Source organism: Lepidochelys kempii, chromosome 1, assembly GCF_965140285.1.
Source record: "Lepidochelys kempii isolate rLepKem1 chromosome 1, rLepKem1.hap1, whole genome shotgun sequence".
Classification (NCBI taxonomy): Eukaryota; Metazoa; Chordata; order Testudines; family Cheloniidae; genus Lepidochelys; species Lepidochelys kempii.
The window spans coordinates 109,811,828-109,829,172 of NC_136380.1; the positions used below are offsets into that span (position 1 = coordinate 109,811,828).

The following is a 17,345-nucleotide window of genomic DNA, read 5'->3' on the forward strand; positions in this document are numbered from 1 at the left end:
TATAACTTGTAGAGTTTTAGAAAAGCTGTCTGAGGATCTTGCTGGACCAGTAATGTTGAGTTTTTTTCAATAAGGCTTGGAACACCAGGGAAGTTCTAGAAGACTGGAAGAGAGATAATGTTCCAATATTTAAAAAGAGTAAACAGGATGACCTAAGTGATTATAAACCTGTCAGTCTGACATAGATCCCAGGCGAGACAATAGAGTGACTGACAAGGGAGTTGATTAATAAAGAATTAAAGAAGTGTAATATAGTTAATGCCAGTCAACATGAGTTTATGGAAAATAGATCCTGTCAAACTAATTTGATATCGGTTTTTTGCTACGGTGACATGATTGATAAAGGTAATAGTGCTGATCTAGAACACTTAGATGTTGGTAAGGCATTTTGCTTGGTAGTGTATGACACTGATTTTAAAAAAAAAAATAAACCTAGAAAGATATAAAATTAACATAGCCCACATTAAATGGGTTAAAAGATGGCTAACTGATAGGTCTCAAAATGCAGTTGTAAATGAGGAACTGTATTTGAGCAGGTATGTTTCTAGTGGGGCCCTGGAGGGAGCAGTTCTTGGCCCTGTGCTATTTAACATTTTTATCCATTACCGGGAAGAAAATGTAAAATAATCACTGATAAAACTTGCCGATGACACACAAATTGGGGGAGTCGTAAATAATGAAGAGTACATGTTACTGATACAGAGAGATCTAGATTGCTTGGTAAGCTGGGTGTAAACAAACAATATGCGTGTTAATGTGGCCAAATATAAATTTATACACCAGGGATTGGCTACCTTTGGCCCGCCAGGGTAAGCCCCCTGGAGGGCCGGGCCGGTTTGTTTACCTGCCATGTCTGCAGGTTCGACGGATTGCAGCTCCCACTGGCCGTGGTTCGCCGTTCCAGGCCAATGGGGGCTGTGGGAAGTGGCAGCCAGCACATCCCTTGGCCTGCACCACTTCCCGCAGCCCCCATTGGCCTGGAATGGTGAACCACGGCCAGTGGGAGCTGCGATCTGTCGAACCTGCGGACGCGGCAGGTAACAAACCGGCCCGGCCCTCCAGGGGGCTTACCCTGGCGGGCCGCGGGCCAAAGGTTGCCGATCCTTGGTATACACCTAGAAACAAACAATGTAGGCCATACTTACAAAAGGGAAAGTCTATCCTGGGAAGCAGTGACTCTGAAAAAGATCTGGGGGTCATAGTGGATAATCAGGTGAACATGAGCTGTGGTCAAAAGAGTTAATACAATCATGGGATGCATAAACAGGATAATCTTGAGTAGGAACAGACAGCTTATTTTATATCTTTGGCGCTGGTGCGACTGCTGCTGGAATACTGTGCCCAGTTCTGATGTCCACAACTGAAGAAGGATATTGATAAATTGGAGATGGTTCAGAGAAGAACTGTGAGAATGATTAAAGGATAAGAAAACGTGTTAGACTCAGGGACCTCACTCTGTTTTAGCTTGTCAAAGAGAAGGTTAAGAGATGACTTGATGAGTCTGTCATTACCTATATCTTGAACAAATATTTAATAATGGGCTCTTCAATATAGCAGAGAACAGTGTAACATGATCCAGTGGCTGGAAGTTGAATCTAGAGAAATTCAGGCTGGAATTAAGGCATACGTTTTTAATGGTGAGAGTAATTAGCCATTGGAACAGTTTACTGACGGTCATGGTGAATTTTTATGCCATTGTCATTATTAAAACACAGTTACAATGATAATTTAAGTCCCATCCCAGTTCCAGGCCTTCCAGAGCCTCTAAACAAATTTCATTCAGGAGCAGTCTCTGTTGTTCTTTGACATCAGAACAATAGCAAAAAATCGTCCTGTAATTATACCAAAAACAACTGAAAGGCAAACACTTCGACAAGAAGGTGGCACCCGTTGAAACTAATAACTTAGACTCATAGACTTCAAGGCTAGAAGTGTGACCTTCTGCACATCTCCATGCTACAGAATTTCACTCACCCACTCCTCTAATAGGCCCATAACTTATGGTTAAGTTACTGAAGACCTGAAATCTTGATTTAAAGACTTCAAGTTACAGAGCACCCATCTTTTACACTAGTTCAAACCAGCAAATGGCCCATGCCCCACACTGTAGAAGAAGGCAAACCCGCCCCCCCCCCCCCGGGTCTTTGCCAGTCTGACCTGGGGAAGAATTCTTTCCTGACCTTTCCTGAAACACCATCCCAGAAAGCAGAGGAAAAATATGACAAGGATGTGACTACCATTTGCTCAAATAATGAAAAAAAGAGAATTTCGTGAGTGTCGTCAACCTAAACTTCTGAGCCAAGGACTATTTAATATCAATGAGGAAGAAGTAACACCTAACACAAACTGAAAACACATTGTGGATGTTCAAAAATACTTCTGCAACCATCATTCTTCTGTCTGAAGAATGGCTGTGCGAATAAATGTATCACATAGTAATTGTGTAACTTACAATAAAACTTTGTGGGTTTTTTCCACAGCAGGGTTGTCATGATTTTCCCCAATTTAACTAGAATTTAAATTCTTCAATCCAAACACTCCATTGCATCCTAATACGATGTATTACCGAAATAAGTTTGAGTGGCAAACTCTGACATAGATCTAACTTTAAGATTTTGGTTCAGGTCCATCTGTTTTCCCTTCCTCCCTCTCCAGTCTCCGTTTTGGAAAGAACGTGTTTCCAGTAAAGCAGTTATGTTTCTTGGTAGTTGTAGGGTTACCACACATCTGGGTTTTCCCAGACATGACCTCTTTTTTGGTCCTCCGATCTCCATCTGGGCAGATTCTTGAAATGTGAGGAAATGTCTGGGATTTTTCCCTTGCTTGTTGCCGATCAGAAAGACCCATCTCCAGAGCGCCATAGCTAGGCTCTTTAGCTCCTGGGGCAAGCAAGCATACTTGAGCTCCCTGCCCTTGGGTCCCTGTCATTATTCCACTCCTGTGGCTTTGCGCCCTGGGCCCCACTTGCCCTGGCCTGGTTACAGCCCTGCGTCTCCTCCACGCTCTGATTGGTCCCTCCCCTTCATTTGCAGCTACTGGATCCTGCCTGCCCTGGCCTGCTGGGTAAGTGGAGCTGCCAAGAGCCTCTTGGCTGGGCTGCCTGTCCTACGGCTGGGCCTCAGAGCCTAGCAGGGAGGGGTGCCAGAGCTAGGCCCAACACCCCTCAGGGAGGTGCTGACTGACAGGCTAATGCTGTGTCCTGGGCCTGCACCAGCTGTCCTGCCACTGTGACGGAGCGCAACACTGCCCCTCACCTAGAGTGTGAGGCTGTAGGCACCCCCTCCAGCACCCCTCTCAAATAATGCCTCCAGCAACACTCCCAAATACCCTCTCCCATCCCAGTACACACAACCCTCCGGCACCCCAAAATACCCCTTCCCAGTACACACACATCCCCCCTTAGCTCCCCCTTCTCCTCCCCCCGGCAGTGTCCTCTGGAAACTTGAAATATGGTAACCCTAGGTAGTAGCCAAAGACATTTTCAATTTGTTCTGTTCATAGAGATCTTGAATCTGATCTTTGAAAAACACAAATCTTTTTCATTTTAGTTTTGTTGGCCTTGCCTGATTCTAAGACGTCTGAGTGGAATAAAGTACTACCTAGATTGAAAGACACAAATCACAGAAATACAACGTCAAGATAGATGCATATTGCATATTGGGGTCTGCAGGTCTTGTTGTACAGCTTCTGATAAAAATGGTGTTTTAATTTAAATATATTTCTGTTTAATGAAGAGACTTGTATATTGGTCATGAAGTAACCCGTATGCATCTAAAGTTCTGTCCTTCATTTGCGATTTCACTTTTTAGGACATGACCGATAACAGCAATCACCAGCTGGTGGTGAGAGCAAAATTCAGTTTTCAACAGACCAATGAAGATGAACTTTCTTTTGCAAAAGGAGACATTATTCATGTTACGAGAGTGGAAGAAGGAGGCTGGTGGGAAGGGACTCACAATGGCAAAACAGGATGGTTTCCTAGTAACTATGTACGAGAAATAAAATCAAATGGTAAGTCTGAAAGAGAACATATTTGCAAAATGTGATTCTTGGCTTCCAAGAAGAGATGGAAATAACTGATTGTTTCCTAATGCTAATGAATGTGTGATTAGCGTTCAGTATGAACACTTAATCTGTCCCAGCCATAAGAATCCTTAATTCTTACAAATTATTAACATAGTTTTTGTTCCTAGATTGAGTGCATGGGGGAGGTACACTTTTCAAGGAGCTGAGAGAATGTGCTATAGAGATGTAGACATATCTCTGTTTGTATCCACTATATTTACAATTACGTTAGCCTTTGTCACCTGTAACTATTGATTTCAGTATGTGTGTGTGTGTGTGTGGGCGTTTGTTCTGATGTTGACTTCTGTTATTGATCAATAAGATTTCAAGGAAGGCTTTCCACATTCTCAAACATTTTCTACTAAAATCTTAGCATCTACCTAGGCTGGTTAGTACATAGGCATTTCATGGAAATGAATGCCCTTTGTGCTTTTTTATTATTGACCACTGCATGGACAACCTTTGACTTTTAACGTTCTGTACTTTGCATATAATATCTAAAGAAACCTGAGTGTTCTTAAAAGATAATCTCCCAACAACATGGAATTGAAAGTTTTCGGTTTTCCCCTCATCAAGACAAAGCAAGTTTTTAAATAGAACATGTCATATTTTTCATAAAACATTTATCTTTTTGAAGTAAGTATGAATAACCGTATTTCTATGTTGCTAGCTATATATTTTAAGGATGCCTTTGTACATTTTCAAAGTGATTTTTTCTGTCTCCCTGCTCAAAATATGCATATTATTTTGAGAGGAGACAGGCTTTCTATTTCATTGTGTATTTCAATAAATTGTCTCCACACACTGGATTTTTTTAATACATTTTTTATGACTGCAGTCTAAAGGGAAAAATACTGGTGAGCGTGCACACGCCCATACACACATATATAATATTCATAAACTTTGGACAAGATTAGCTTCTTTAGACAGGAGGATAACTTGTTAGTTAAATTTGGATGCGTGTTATGATGATATACATGTAACTGTTCCCATCTGTCACACTGATTTTTTTTTATGTGAAATCTTTCTTCTTTACATAAATTTCCTTTTCATTTTATAATGGAGGTCAAGTGCTGTGTGTCGTACAAGAGCAGTGGTCCAAGATGAAATTGGTAAACTGAGATACGCTTTGGGAACAGAGGATCTGGGATTTCTGGGTGCATCCAGTGATTGGGGCTGGATTCCACAGGGGCCACTTCGAAAGGACAAGGAGGTTGGGGTGCATCTGTTACAAGCCTTGTCTTTGCCTTGTAGACTGGCTTATGCACATATTCCCTGTGATTTAAGAGGGAGAGTGCTTGAGTAGCTGATAGGCTGATTTTGTTAGGGAGTTAACACCCATGCAATATGTGTCGGGGCCTAACAAATTCATGGTCCATTTTGGTGAATTTCACGGCCAGGGAGCTTTAAAATCAATCAATGTAATGTTTTCAGATGTTTATATCTGAATTTTCACGGTATTGTAACCGTGGGGGTCCCAACCCAAAAAGCGGCCAGGGTTTGGGGGGTGGTGGTCACAAGACTATTGGGGTGGGGAGAGGGCATGGGATTGCCACCCTCTGCTTTTCTGCTGGCAGGGGTGCCGCCTTCAGAGCTGGGCAGCCAGAGAGGAAGGCTGCTGTCTGCGTGCCCCGCTGTAAAGCCAGCATCACCTCCAACAGCCGCACAGAAGTGAGGACCATAGGGCATGGTGGGTGGATTACCATTGGTCTGGTTTTCCTTGCAGTCTCCTGTCCCAGTGGGGGCTGACAGCTGGGGCTGCAGTTTCCCCATGTGGAAGGGTTATAATTCCAGCCGCAGTCTTGTGCGCCGGGGGGAGGCGACAGCTGAAGCCATCCGAGCTTTCTGCAACTGGAGGAGATCCCAGAGGTGGGTCTAACCCTCTCCAGGAACAGCCCCTGCAGGGGAAGAAGAACTCTCCTCCTTTCCCATCCCCAGAGGATTAACAGCTGGAGCTCTGCACAGGGCAGGAGCCCCTGGCTGAGTGCCAGATTTCGTAGGGGAGATTAGATTTCACGGTCCATGATATGGTTTTCACGGCCATGAATTTGGAAGGGCCCTAAATATATGCAGCACTACCTGATGCTGGAGGCAGGTGGTAACAAGGTGATTGTTAGCCCTGGGTGCCCCGAAAAACATCACAGTGACATAATTGGCAGGATCGGTACCCTGTTTGCTAGCAAAAGATCGCTCTGCCAGCATTTATAAGCCAGAGACTCAGAGATTCAAAAGGTTGCAAACAAATAAAGATTGCAAGCAAATAAAGTAAAGGTTGGAGTTTATTAATTTGTTTATTTTGGTAAAGGAAATAAAGGTATAAGATGAGTAAGCAGAATAAATGGCAAAGAGATCAGACTGATTAACCAAAGGGGACTGAGCTCAAGCTCAACAAGACCAACATGACACAGTTCTCAGTGAGGCAGCCAAAAAGGTGGGGTGTATCCCCACTCCCCCCAGAAGGATACAGAGGAATGTTTTGGGGGACGAGCAATGACACCAGATGCCGGGCCTCGGGCTCTCAGGCCCAGCCCCGGGCAGTGGGCCTCAGGCTCTCAACTGCAGCGTCATACTGTTGACTCAAATTCAATTATTGATCACTATAACCTCCTAGGTCCTTTTTGGCAATACTGTTGTCTCACCAGTTATTCTCCATTTTGTCATTGCAGTTTTAAAACTCTTTTTGGCATCTTGTTTGAGATAAACAAAAAGCAGGTTTTGTTTCTGTCAGAAAAATAAACCCATTTTAAGCCTTTGTTTACATTGTAAAGAATCAAAAAGAAGGGTACGTCTTTTTTGCTTCCCTTTTGGTCCCCTTTAAAGCCTACAGAGTACTTACTTTTCTTCCAAGAGATATTTTGAGCAGAAGATAGAAAGTTATTTGAAGTGAGAGAATATCCTTATTTTCATCCCTCTGGGTAACTACTACATATGACAGGGCAAAAAAGATTTGCTGGATAAAAATATTTACTGGGTAATGTATTTGATAGCATGTCTTTTTTGTTAAAAAATCACAAAAGTGAACTTAAGAAGGTGCGAAATGTGTCATTTCACATAGGCAGTGCTGTGTCTTGTATAGTAAAAGGAGAGATCTGGAGACTTGTTTTAAGAGGTGGTTAATTTGAGATGAATAAGAAATCATACTTCGCAATGATACAGGTACTTACATGTGACTGTCATTTGATTCACAGATCTTTAATCAATCATGCGATCACTTGGTAAAACTTTAATGTTCTTTCCTAATTACACCCGAAATAAAAAAAAATATTCTGTAGTCAGATGCTTGACGCTCTTAGTTAGGTAGCATACTAATTTCCAAGGGAAAAAGGGCATGGCCATGTCTTACCTGCCTATGAACTGTTACTGGACCTGGTCCTGTAAACTTTCTCTTATTGAAACCTTTTAGGATTGGTACCATTTGGCATTGATCACTCTCACAGCGAGTTGACATAAGGAAGAGAGTAGAAGCAATAAAAATCATGTTTTTCTCTCCATGCTGTTTTCAGTAGTACATTCTATCTTAATGTTTGTTGTCCAACAGCTTTATTCACATGTATGGTTTACTTCTTCCCATTGCCTTCATTTGTGCACTAGTTCTTCTGATTGTTTTGCTGTAGCAGAGATATTGCTTGCTTGGTCTTTCATTCTAAATTCTTAGCCTTGGAGACAGCATTTAAGCCGGGCTGTAATAGCGAGGAGAGATGATATGGTTTTATTAAACTATTTTTATGTACTGTTGACTTACTGAATATTTTTTTTTACTTTTCCTGCCACTCTGTTCCCATAAAATATCTTTACCTCTTTCTGTTTCTAAAATTTAACCTGCTACTTAGATTCTTTTTCAAATCAGCTGTCTTAATGAATGTAGACTTGCGAAGTAGATTTGTTGAGCACTTATAATGCGCTTGGGCGCTGTACAAACATATAAGGAAACTAGGAAATTAAATTTAGTGTAGATGCAAATAGAACAGTTAACACACACAGTCTAGTGATAGGAATTTAAGGTGATAAATCCTGCAGAAGTTGTGGTTGAAATGTTTTGCTGAAGAAGTGTGTTCTAGAGTGCAAGGAAATAGTTTGCCCCATGACAATAAACCTGATGTAAGTTTGCAACACATGGAAGAGCCTTGAGTGACCGAGCATGAGACTGAATTGAAGATAAACCAGACAAATATTTCTATTGTCTAACAAAAAACTAAAAATAAAAAAACTTGGAAAGAGTCAGGTGTGGCTCAGAGCCATTTGCAGTCTCTTAAAAAAGCAGCTATTTGTAAAGGACAAAATCGTTCGTTGTATGCAATGTTATTATAGCTGTGGTCCCCAGATATGAGAGAGACAAGGTAGGTGAGAGAGACAAGCTTCCGAGCTTACACAGAGCTCTTCTTCAGGTTTTGCTCTGTGTAGGTTTGAAAGCTTGTCTCTCTCACCAATAGAAGTTAGTCCAGTAAAAGATATTATCTCACCCACCTTGTCTCTCTAAAATCATTTGTTTCAGACAGTCTGAGACGTTTTATGTGCATTTATAAAAGGTTATTCAAATAGTCTTCCCAGCTGTTGTCATGAGCACAAGGGTGAGCATTTCTACTCTGTGTAACAGGTACTATGGGCTATAACAAGGGTGTGTGTGTGGGGGGAAATCTTGAGTTTACCTGGAGCTTAAAGAAAATGTTTTAATCAGGCTCTGGGAAGTAGGTCTCTGATGGTAATGATGATTACAGGTGCGAGTTCTCTATTTATTTAATCAGAATTAGATATGAAGGAATATAATTCTTGGTTACTCAGAATGGAAACTGCAGTAACAAGTGACCTCTTTGTCCCATCCTTGTTCTAGATTTGTCCCTTTGAGTGCTGGGTCAGATGCTAGTTTTTATGGGATTTGATTTTTAGGTTTTTACATATTTTCACTAAGAAAGGAACTGGGACTCACAAAACTGGGACCTGGGGGGTTGAGTCTTATCAAGAAATGGTCTCTGAGTCAGTTCATTATGACAGAAGGCTCACACATGCAGGAGGTTATGGCATTCAGCGCTTTTTGTCACATAATAATGAGGGGAGTGTTACCTAGTGACGAGTGTGGGACAGGATACCAGGGTATTATTCCTGATTCTGACACCATCTCACTGGGTGAATTACTGGATTTACTTGGGTGAATTATGTAGCCTCTGTCTGTTTCCCCATATGTTTAATAGGGTTAGTGCCTATTACATAGGGTGTATTAAAACAGTGTTTCCCAAACGGTGAGTCCTGATTCACCAATGGGTTGCGGAAAGGGTCCAGGTCAGAGGTGGGCAAACTATGGCCCGTGGGATTGCCCCTTGTGGTGCCGCAGGCCCCGCGCCATGCTCAGAAGCGGCCGGCACCATGTCCCTGGGGGGGGCGGGGGGAGAGGGCTTTGTGTGTTGCTCTTGCCTCCAGGCACCGCCCCCCGTAGCTCCCAATGCCCGGGAACGGGAAACCGTGGCCAATGGGAGCTTCGGGGGAGGTACCTGGAGGCGTGGCAAGGGAAGTGCGCGGAGCCCTGTGCCCCCACGCTCCCCCAGGGGCCGCGGAGGGATGTGGTGCCGGCTGCTTCCTGGGGCCAGGGCAGGCAGGCAGAGAGCCTGCCCTGGCCCCAGTGCGCACAGCTCCCACCCCGGAGCCTCTTTAGGTAAGCAGTGCCAGGCTGGAGCCCGAACCCCTTCTGCCCCCTCAACTCCCTGCTCTAAGCCCCCTGCCGCACCCTGCATCCCATGCACCCCAACCCTCTGCCCTGAGTTCCCTGCTGCATCCTGCACCCACGTGCACCCATCTCCCTGCCCTGAGCCCCCTGTTGCACCCTGCACCCCTTCTCTGCCCCAATCTCTTGCCCTGAGTCTATTCCTGCACACCACACCCCCTCCCACACTCTGCACTCTCTCCCGGACCCCAACCCCCTGCCCCGGCCCTGCATACAATTTCCCCACCCAGATGTGGCCCTCTGCCCAAAAAGTTTGCTCACCCCTGGTCTAGGTGGATTGTCAGTCACTGCCCACAATGGCACTCCCTGCCACACGCATCCTAGAAGCACCCGCCCCAATGTTACGACATGCACTGGGTTACGGCACCACTGGGTTACGGCACCACTTGAGTTTAGCATGGCCTCCCCTCCATCATGATAGAGGGGGGCCAAGCCAAATCTACATGGTGCTGTGACCTTGTGGGCTGTGTCTCAACACCCAGTAGCCAGGCCCAGTGCTGTGGGACAGGAGCCGCTGCTGCAAGTGAGTGTGAAGTGGGCTTGTTTTCCAAAGTCCCCTGCCTCCTCAGGGCCTCCCCTGCTAGCTTGGGCTGCAGGCCTGGGCAAGGCAGGGGAAAACTTCAGTAGGAATCTGAGGGGGCCTAGCTGGGGAGGGGAGAGGGAAATGGAGTTGGGCAGGGGTACTAGTAGTGTGGAAAGCATGTAATGTTTTGATTTTTCTTTTTTCTTTTGTGTTTGAATTACTTAAAAAAGAAAGTGTGTGTGTGTGTGTACGTATATTTACACACACGCACATTCTTTACGTGTAAAGATGGGTCGACAAAATGAGTGTGGTGGGTTGGCTTAGTAAAAAGTTTGGGAACCACTGTATGAATAAATTATGCACTATAACGTTTGTCAAATTATTTGAGATCCTCTGAAGAAAGAGGCTACAAAAATGAAAAGTTTTGTTATTTCTGATTATTCATACTAAGAAAGTAACTTCATCTCATCCTTCCTTGCTTCCACCTCCACATGCTGCATCACCCCGTTGGTCATTTCCATTGTGGCTCTTTTTATACCCACTTATGAAGCAAGGCACCGACCAGAGGCAGAATACCAGACATGATCTGACAGCTTATCTGACGTGCTATATCAAATCCTATATTTCTACAGTTAAACAAATCCTATATTTCAAAAGGTTTTAAAAGTTGAATTTGTTTAGGGCTATTCACTCAAAATACAGTATATAATGAATCTACCAAGTGATTTGGGAATATCTAACTTTGATCCTATGGCTCTGTTGTTAATTGATAAGAGTTGTTTCAGCTGAGTAGTTCATAGTCTGAAATTCTAATTATTTATCTATTCCAACAAAAATATCTAGTAACTTAAAGCAGTTTTTTAAAGGGAAAAGGAATGAATTTTTACTTACTTGAATGTGATTTTAGGGTTGGATATTTGACCAGTCCAAAAAATAAATGGTCGATTGGTCAAATTTTATCAAATGAATGTCAAAAATGGTCAAATATTTTAAAGCACTAATTTATTAGAACAGTAACAGCAGTAACAAAAAAAGCAAGACTTTATGGTCGCAGTAAGCTTAGCCATAGGTACTTAACTTTTTTTTAATTAGGCCTATTTCTTAACTGAGTTGTTTTAACTCGGAAAAATGTGAAACCCAATGAAGTTCTAAAAAATGAAAGAATAATTATTATTACCTTTTTTATCAATGTTAGGCTAGCATTTAAATGTGAACATTATTCAAGGATGAACAGTTACAAAAAGGAAAGAAAAATAAAATTAATAAAACAAACGTAGCAACTAAAAAAGAAAAGTCATTTTGAAATGCACTTATGATAGGTAAGCAGCAGGCCAACTCTCTTAGCAGCTTAATGACTGTGCATCTTTTCTCTTTTTGTTGGGGGAGGAGGTTTAATGACCGTGAACTTTCCTCTCTCTCCCTCAGTCCCTTCTGGCTTAATTTCTGTGGCTATGTCTGCACTGCAATTAAAAACCCACGGCTGGGGTTGCGGGGCTGTTTAATTGGAGCATAGACTTCCAGGCTCACGATGTAACCCTGTGAGGTGGGAGGGTCCTAGAGCTCGAGCTCCTGCAGTCTGAGACCTGAAGTCTACACTGCAAATAAACAGCCCCACAGCCCAAGGCACACGAGCCCGAATCAGCTGGCACGGGCCAGCTGCAAGTGTCTGATTGCAGTGTAGATTACCCTAAGGGTCGGCAGCCTGCGGCACGTGAGCTGATTTTTAGTGGCACTCTGCTACCAGCCGGGGTCCCGGCCGCCGGCCCCGCTCAGCCCCCTGCCGGCCTGGATGGACGGAACTCCGGGCTGGCAGCAGGCTGAGCGGGGCCGGTGGCTGGGACCCCAGGCCGGCAGACAGAACCCCAGGCCGGCGGCAAGCTGAGCCGCTCCGCGAACTGCCGGTCTGGGGTCCCGCCTGCCGCCTGCACTGTCGGTCTGGGGTTCTGTCCCTCGGCCCACTGCCAGGATCCCAGACCGGCAGCGCAGGTGTCAGACGGAACCCAGACTGGCAACATGCTGAGCCGCTCAGCCCGCTGCCAGTCTGGGGTTCCGGCCGCTGGCCCCTGCCAGCCGGGGTCGCAGCTGCCGGCCCCAATTAGCCCGCTGCCAGTCTGGGGTTCCGGCCGCTGGCCCCTGCCAGCCGGGGTCGCAGCTGCCGGCCCCAATTAGCCCGCTGCCAGTCTGGGGTTCCGGCCGCTGGCCCCTGCCAGCCGGGGTCGCAGCTGCCGGCCCCAATTAGCCCGCTGCCAGTCTGGGGTTCCGGCCGCTGGCCCTTGCCAGCCGGGGTCGCAGCTGCCGGCCCCAATTAGCCCGCTGCCAGTCTGGGGTTCTGGCCGCTGGCCCCTGCCAGCCAGGGTCGCAGCTGCCGGCCCCAATTAGCCCGCTGCCAGTCTGGGGTTCCGTCGGGGGGCCCCTGTAAATGTAAAATGTATTACTGGCACGCGAAACCTTAAATTAATGAAAACTTGGCATGCCACTTCTCAGAGGTTGCCATCCCCTGATATACCCTATGTTTGTCTAATCAGTTTAGATTGTAGGTTCTTTTAGGCAGGAACTATGTCTTTAAATTGTAAAGCAGCATGTATGTTAATGTCCTGGTATACCAGGAAAGATATCTACACACACACACACGCACTGTTAGTTCCAGAAGATTGCATCCAGTCAAGATGTTCCATTTTCAGTTGGTCACCTTTTTCCTAACAGGTGGTGGTAGCATATGGTAAAGTGAATGATCAAGGCATTTAAGTAGTCTTGTTAACAGATGGCACTAGGATGCAATGAAAAAGATAGGCTTCTGCGTACATCAGGGCATTCTCGCTGGAATATTTTTTAATAATTAAGCATGGTCAACAAATAGGTGATCAATGGACATTATTTGTCTGCTCAGTTCACCAGCTTGCCAAGCTTATGTGATGTAGCAGGTGGAAGAAGAGAGCCAACACTATATAACCAGCCAGCTTTCTACAAGTCACTAGCAAATGGTAGTCCATAGATCACAGTTTAAGAACCTCTGTATTACGATAGTCTTCAGACCACCTGTATGTGTGTGATGGACGAGTTGGGTGAGGTAATATCTTTTGTTGGACCAACTTTTGTTGGTAAAATAGACAAGCTTTTGAGCTTACAGAGCTCTTCCTCAGATCTGGGAAAGCTACCCAAAGTGTCACAGCTAAATACAAGGTGGAAAAAATTGTTTTGCATAGGGAGTTCACATGTTGTAAGACCATTCAAGGTGAACCGGGAAGTTAACTCCTCTGCAGTCATAGGACAAAGGAGGGTAGTGAGTTATAGATTGTTGTAAAGAGCCATAAATTCAGCATCTTTATTAAATCCATGATTTTTAGTATGTAACAAAGTTATGAATTTGAGTTCCCAGGCTTGTTTTTGAAGGTGTTGTGCAGATTTTCTTTGAGCATAGGGGCTGAGAGGTTAGATATAGAGTGATTGCTTTGTGAAGTGTTCAAACCCCCTGTGATGTGATATGATTTTGTCTTTTATCATTTTTCTGTGTAAGTTCATTTAAGTGATTGGTTTCGCCCGCAGAGTTGTTGGGGCATTAGATGCACTGCATGAGGTACACCACATGTTGTGAGAGGCATGTGTAGGACCCATGGATCTTGGAAGGTGTGTGGTGGGGGAGTATTGAGTATCATAACAGTGGAGATATGTCTGCAGCTTTTGCATCTGTTCTGTCGGGCTCTGGTGCCCCTTTGAGTTGGTGTGTCCTGGTCAGTGGGGAGCTTGCTTCTGATGACAAGCTTGGCAAGCTGGGGACATTGTTTGAAGGCCAGAAGAGGAGGTTTGGGAAAGATGTCTTTCAGGATGTGGTCCCCATTGAATATGGGTTGTAATTGTGTAATGAGACCTTGTGTGGGTTTCAGGATGGGGTGATAGTTAACAACTAAGGATGTGCAGCCATTTTTTTTCTTCCCCCCTGCATGGAAGTAGATTCTCCCAGGGTGTTTGGGTGAACCTGCTCCATGATGTGATCTACTTCTCTGGTGGAATGCCCTTGTTTTGGGAAGGCAGTTTTAAGTGGGTTAAGGAGTGTATCCTGGATTTTATCCTTGCCCATATTCTGTGCTATCTGAGTGCCTGGCTGTAGATAACCGATTTCTTGGTGTGTTTGGGGTGGTTACTGAACCTGTGGAGGTAGGTGTGGTGATCCGTTGGTTTCTTGTATATAGTTGTCTGCTGGGTTCTATTGTTGAAGCTGATCATGGTGTCTAGGAAGTTGATGCTAGTGTGGAAAGGTTTTAAAAAGAGTTTGATAGACAGGTGCTGGTTCCTGAAGTTGCAGTGGAAATCTCTGAGGGAGTTTAGGTCCTTTGTCCAGAGGATGAAAATATCATCGATTTATCTCAGGTGTATCATTGGTTTCACAGTGGTGTTTTTCAGAAATTCTTTCTCAAGGTGGCCTATGAAGAGGCTGGCATATCGGGGAGCCATCTTAGTACCCATGGTTGTTCCCATGGTTTGGACAAAGTGTTCGTTGTTGCTTGTAAAGTTGTTATGGGTGAGGATGAACTGAGTTTGGGCTGCATATGTGAGTGTTGTCTGTTGTCTTGTAGATGTTTGAGGCAGGCAGCAATGCTGTCATTGTGAGGGATGTTGGTGTATAGGGAAGTGACATACACAGTGGCGAGGATGATGTTCTGAGTGGGGGTTGTTAATGTTGCGGTGTTTCTAGAGGAGGCTGGTTGTGTCCTGGAGGAAGCTGGTCCTTTGTGTGGTGAATGGTGTCTGAGTCCCAGTGTTCCTTCAGTAAGGTACAGTGGCCAGGTGTGATAGGTTTGCTTGGGTTCCCTTGTTTGTGTATCTTGGGAAGCCAGTAGAAGGCCCCTGGGGTAGGTTCATGGGGGACGAGGTTGTAGAGTTTCTCTTGGAGTTCTTTGGAGAAAGATGTGATGATATCCTCAAATTCTTGGATGCATTGTGGTGTGGGATTTTCGTTGAGTTCTTTATAGGAAGTGGTGTCGGAGAGTATGTCTACACTGGATTAAAAAATCCATGGCAGCAAGTCTCAGAGCCCGGGTCTGTTGACTCGAGCTCGCAGGGATTGGACTCTGTGGCAAAAAAATAGTAGTGTAGATGTTTGGGCTGGAGCCCCACAGCCTGAGTCCCATGAGCCTGAGTCAGCTGACCTGGGCCAGCTGTGGCCATGTCGTGGGTCTTTTATTGCAGTGTAGATGTACACGGAGGGAGTTGTTGGTTGGGCTTGTTGACGTAGTCAGCACTGTTGGGAGCACGATGGTGCCCCCTTTATCTGCTGGTTTGATCGCTATCAGCGGTTGGATTTCAGAGACTGTATAACTGTCCTCTCGGCAGTGGTGAGATTGTGGTGGATGTGACGTTTTGTTAGGATTTCACAGTCACTACAGCCTACCACCCCGCACTGAAGCCTAGTCTGTGTATTCCCCATTTTGTAGTTGTGCATTGATTTTTCCTTTCTAAGTATGGTACATTGCATTTATCTTTCTTAAATTTCATCTTGTTGAATTCAGACCAATTCTCCAATTTGTCCTTGTCCTTTTGAATTCTAATCCTCTCTTCCTGAGTGCTTGCAGCCTCTCCCAGCTTGGTGTCATCTGCACATTTTATAAGCAGGTTTTCCACTCCGTTATCCAAGTAATTAATGAAAGTATTGAAGAGTACCAGACTCAGGACTGACCCCTGCAAGACGACCACTAGATATGTCCTCCCAGTTTGACAGCGAATCATTGATATTTGAATACAGTCTTTCAACCAGTTGTACACTCACCTTACCTGGATTTATGCAGGAAATAGCCCAGCTTAATTGTCATGCACATTGTGTAAAGAGTTATCACTTTGGATGGGCTATCACCAGCAGGAGAGTGAATTTGTGTGGGGGGGTGGAGGGTGAGAAAACCTGGATTTGTGCTGGAAATCACTTTAGATAAGCTATTACCAGCAGGACAGTGGGGTGGGAATAGGTATTGTTTCATATTCTCTGTGTATATATAAAGCCTGCTGCAGTTTCCACGATATGCATCTGAAGAAGTGAGCTGTAGCTCACGAAAGCTTATGCTCTAATAAATTGGTTAGTCTCTAAGGTGCCACAAGTCCTCCTTTTCTTTTTACTCACCTTATAGTAATTTCATCTGGATTCAATTTCCTTAGTTTGCTTATGAGAATGTCATGTGGGACTGTGTCAAAAGCTGTACTAAAATCAAGATCTATCATATCTATTGCTTCTCCCATCTACTAGACCTGTAACCCTGTGAAAGAAGAAAATTATGTTGGTTTGGTATAATTTGTCCTTGACCTTATAGTCCTATTCTCCTCTAGTTGCTTAGATACTTATTGTTAAATAGTTTGTTCCAGTATCTGGGCTGATTGGTCTGTAATTCCCTGGGTCCTCTTCGTTCCCCCTTTTAAAGCTAGCTACTATGTTTGCCCTTTTCTAGTCTTCTGGAACCTCACCCATCTTCTGTGAGTTCTCGAAGATGATTGCTAATAGTTCAGAGGTTGCTTCAGCTAGTTCTTTAACTACCCTAGGATGAATTTCTGACTTCATCTAACTCATCTAAATATTCTTTAACCTGTTCTCCCCTATTTTGAGGTATGTTCCTTCCCCCTTATTGTTAATATTGTGTTGAGTGTCTGGTCGCCATTAACATTTTTAGTAAAGACTGAAGCAAAATAGGCATTAAACACCTGAACCTTCTTGATGTTATTATCTGTTGTTAGCTCTCTGCTGTTAACTAGAAGGACCTATCCTTTCCTTCATCCCTCTCTTGCTTCTAATGTATTTAAAGAACCTCCTCTTACACCTGGTAAGGGACATACAAGGCAATAACTCATTTGGTGCCTTAGCTTTTCTGATTTTGTCTCTGCATGGTTGTGCTATTCTCTGGAATTACTCCTCAGCAATGTATCCATGTTTCCCTGATGTCAGAGCAAAGACAGTTTTGAGGGACAAAGCTATCAATCACTTGCACCAAATCCTGCCGTCAGGCCAAAGCATGCACAAGGCAGCTGTGGGGTGTGAAGGCAAAAGAGTATCTCATCACCTCTTCACTC

General features: G+C 44.5%; 1 protein-coding gene across 6 annotated transcripts in view; it reads left to right on the forward strand.

Moving 5' to 3' along the window:
- ARHGEF7 (Rho guanine nucleotide exchange factor 7) overlaps positions 1 to 17,345 on the forward strand; it is a 195,196-nt gene that overhangs the window by 86,679 nt on the left and 91,172 nt on the right. For all 6 annotated transcript variants that reach the window (XM_073349944.2, XM_073349954.2, XM_073349964.2 and 3 more), the window contains one exon: positions 3,810 to 4,011. In XM_073349944.2, the coding sequence (XP_073206045.1) occupies positions 3,810 to 4,011 (202 nt within the window). The remainder of the gene's footprint in view (positions 1 to 3,809; positions 4,012 to 17,345) is intronic.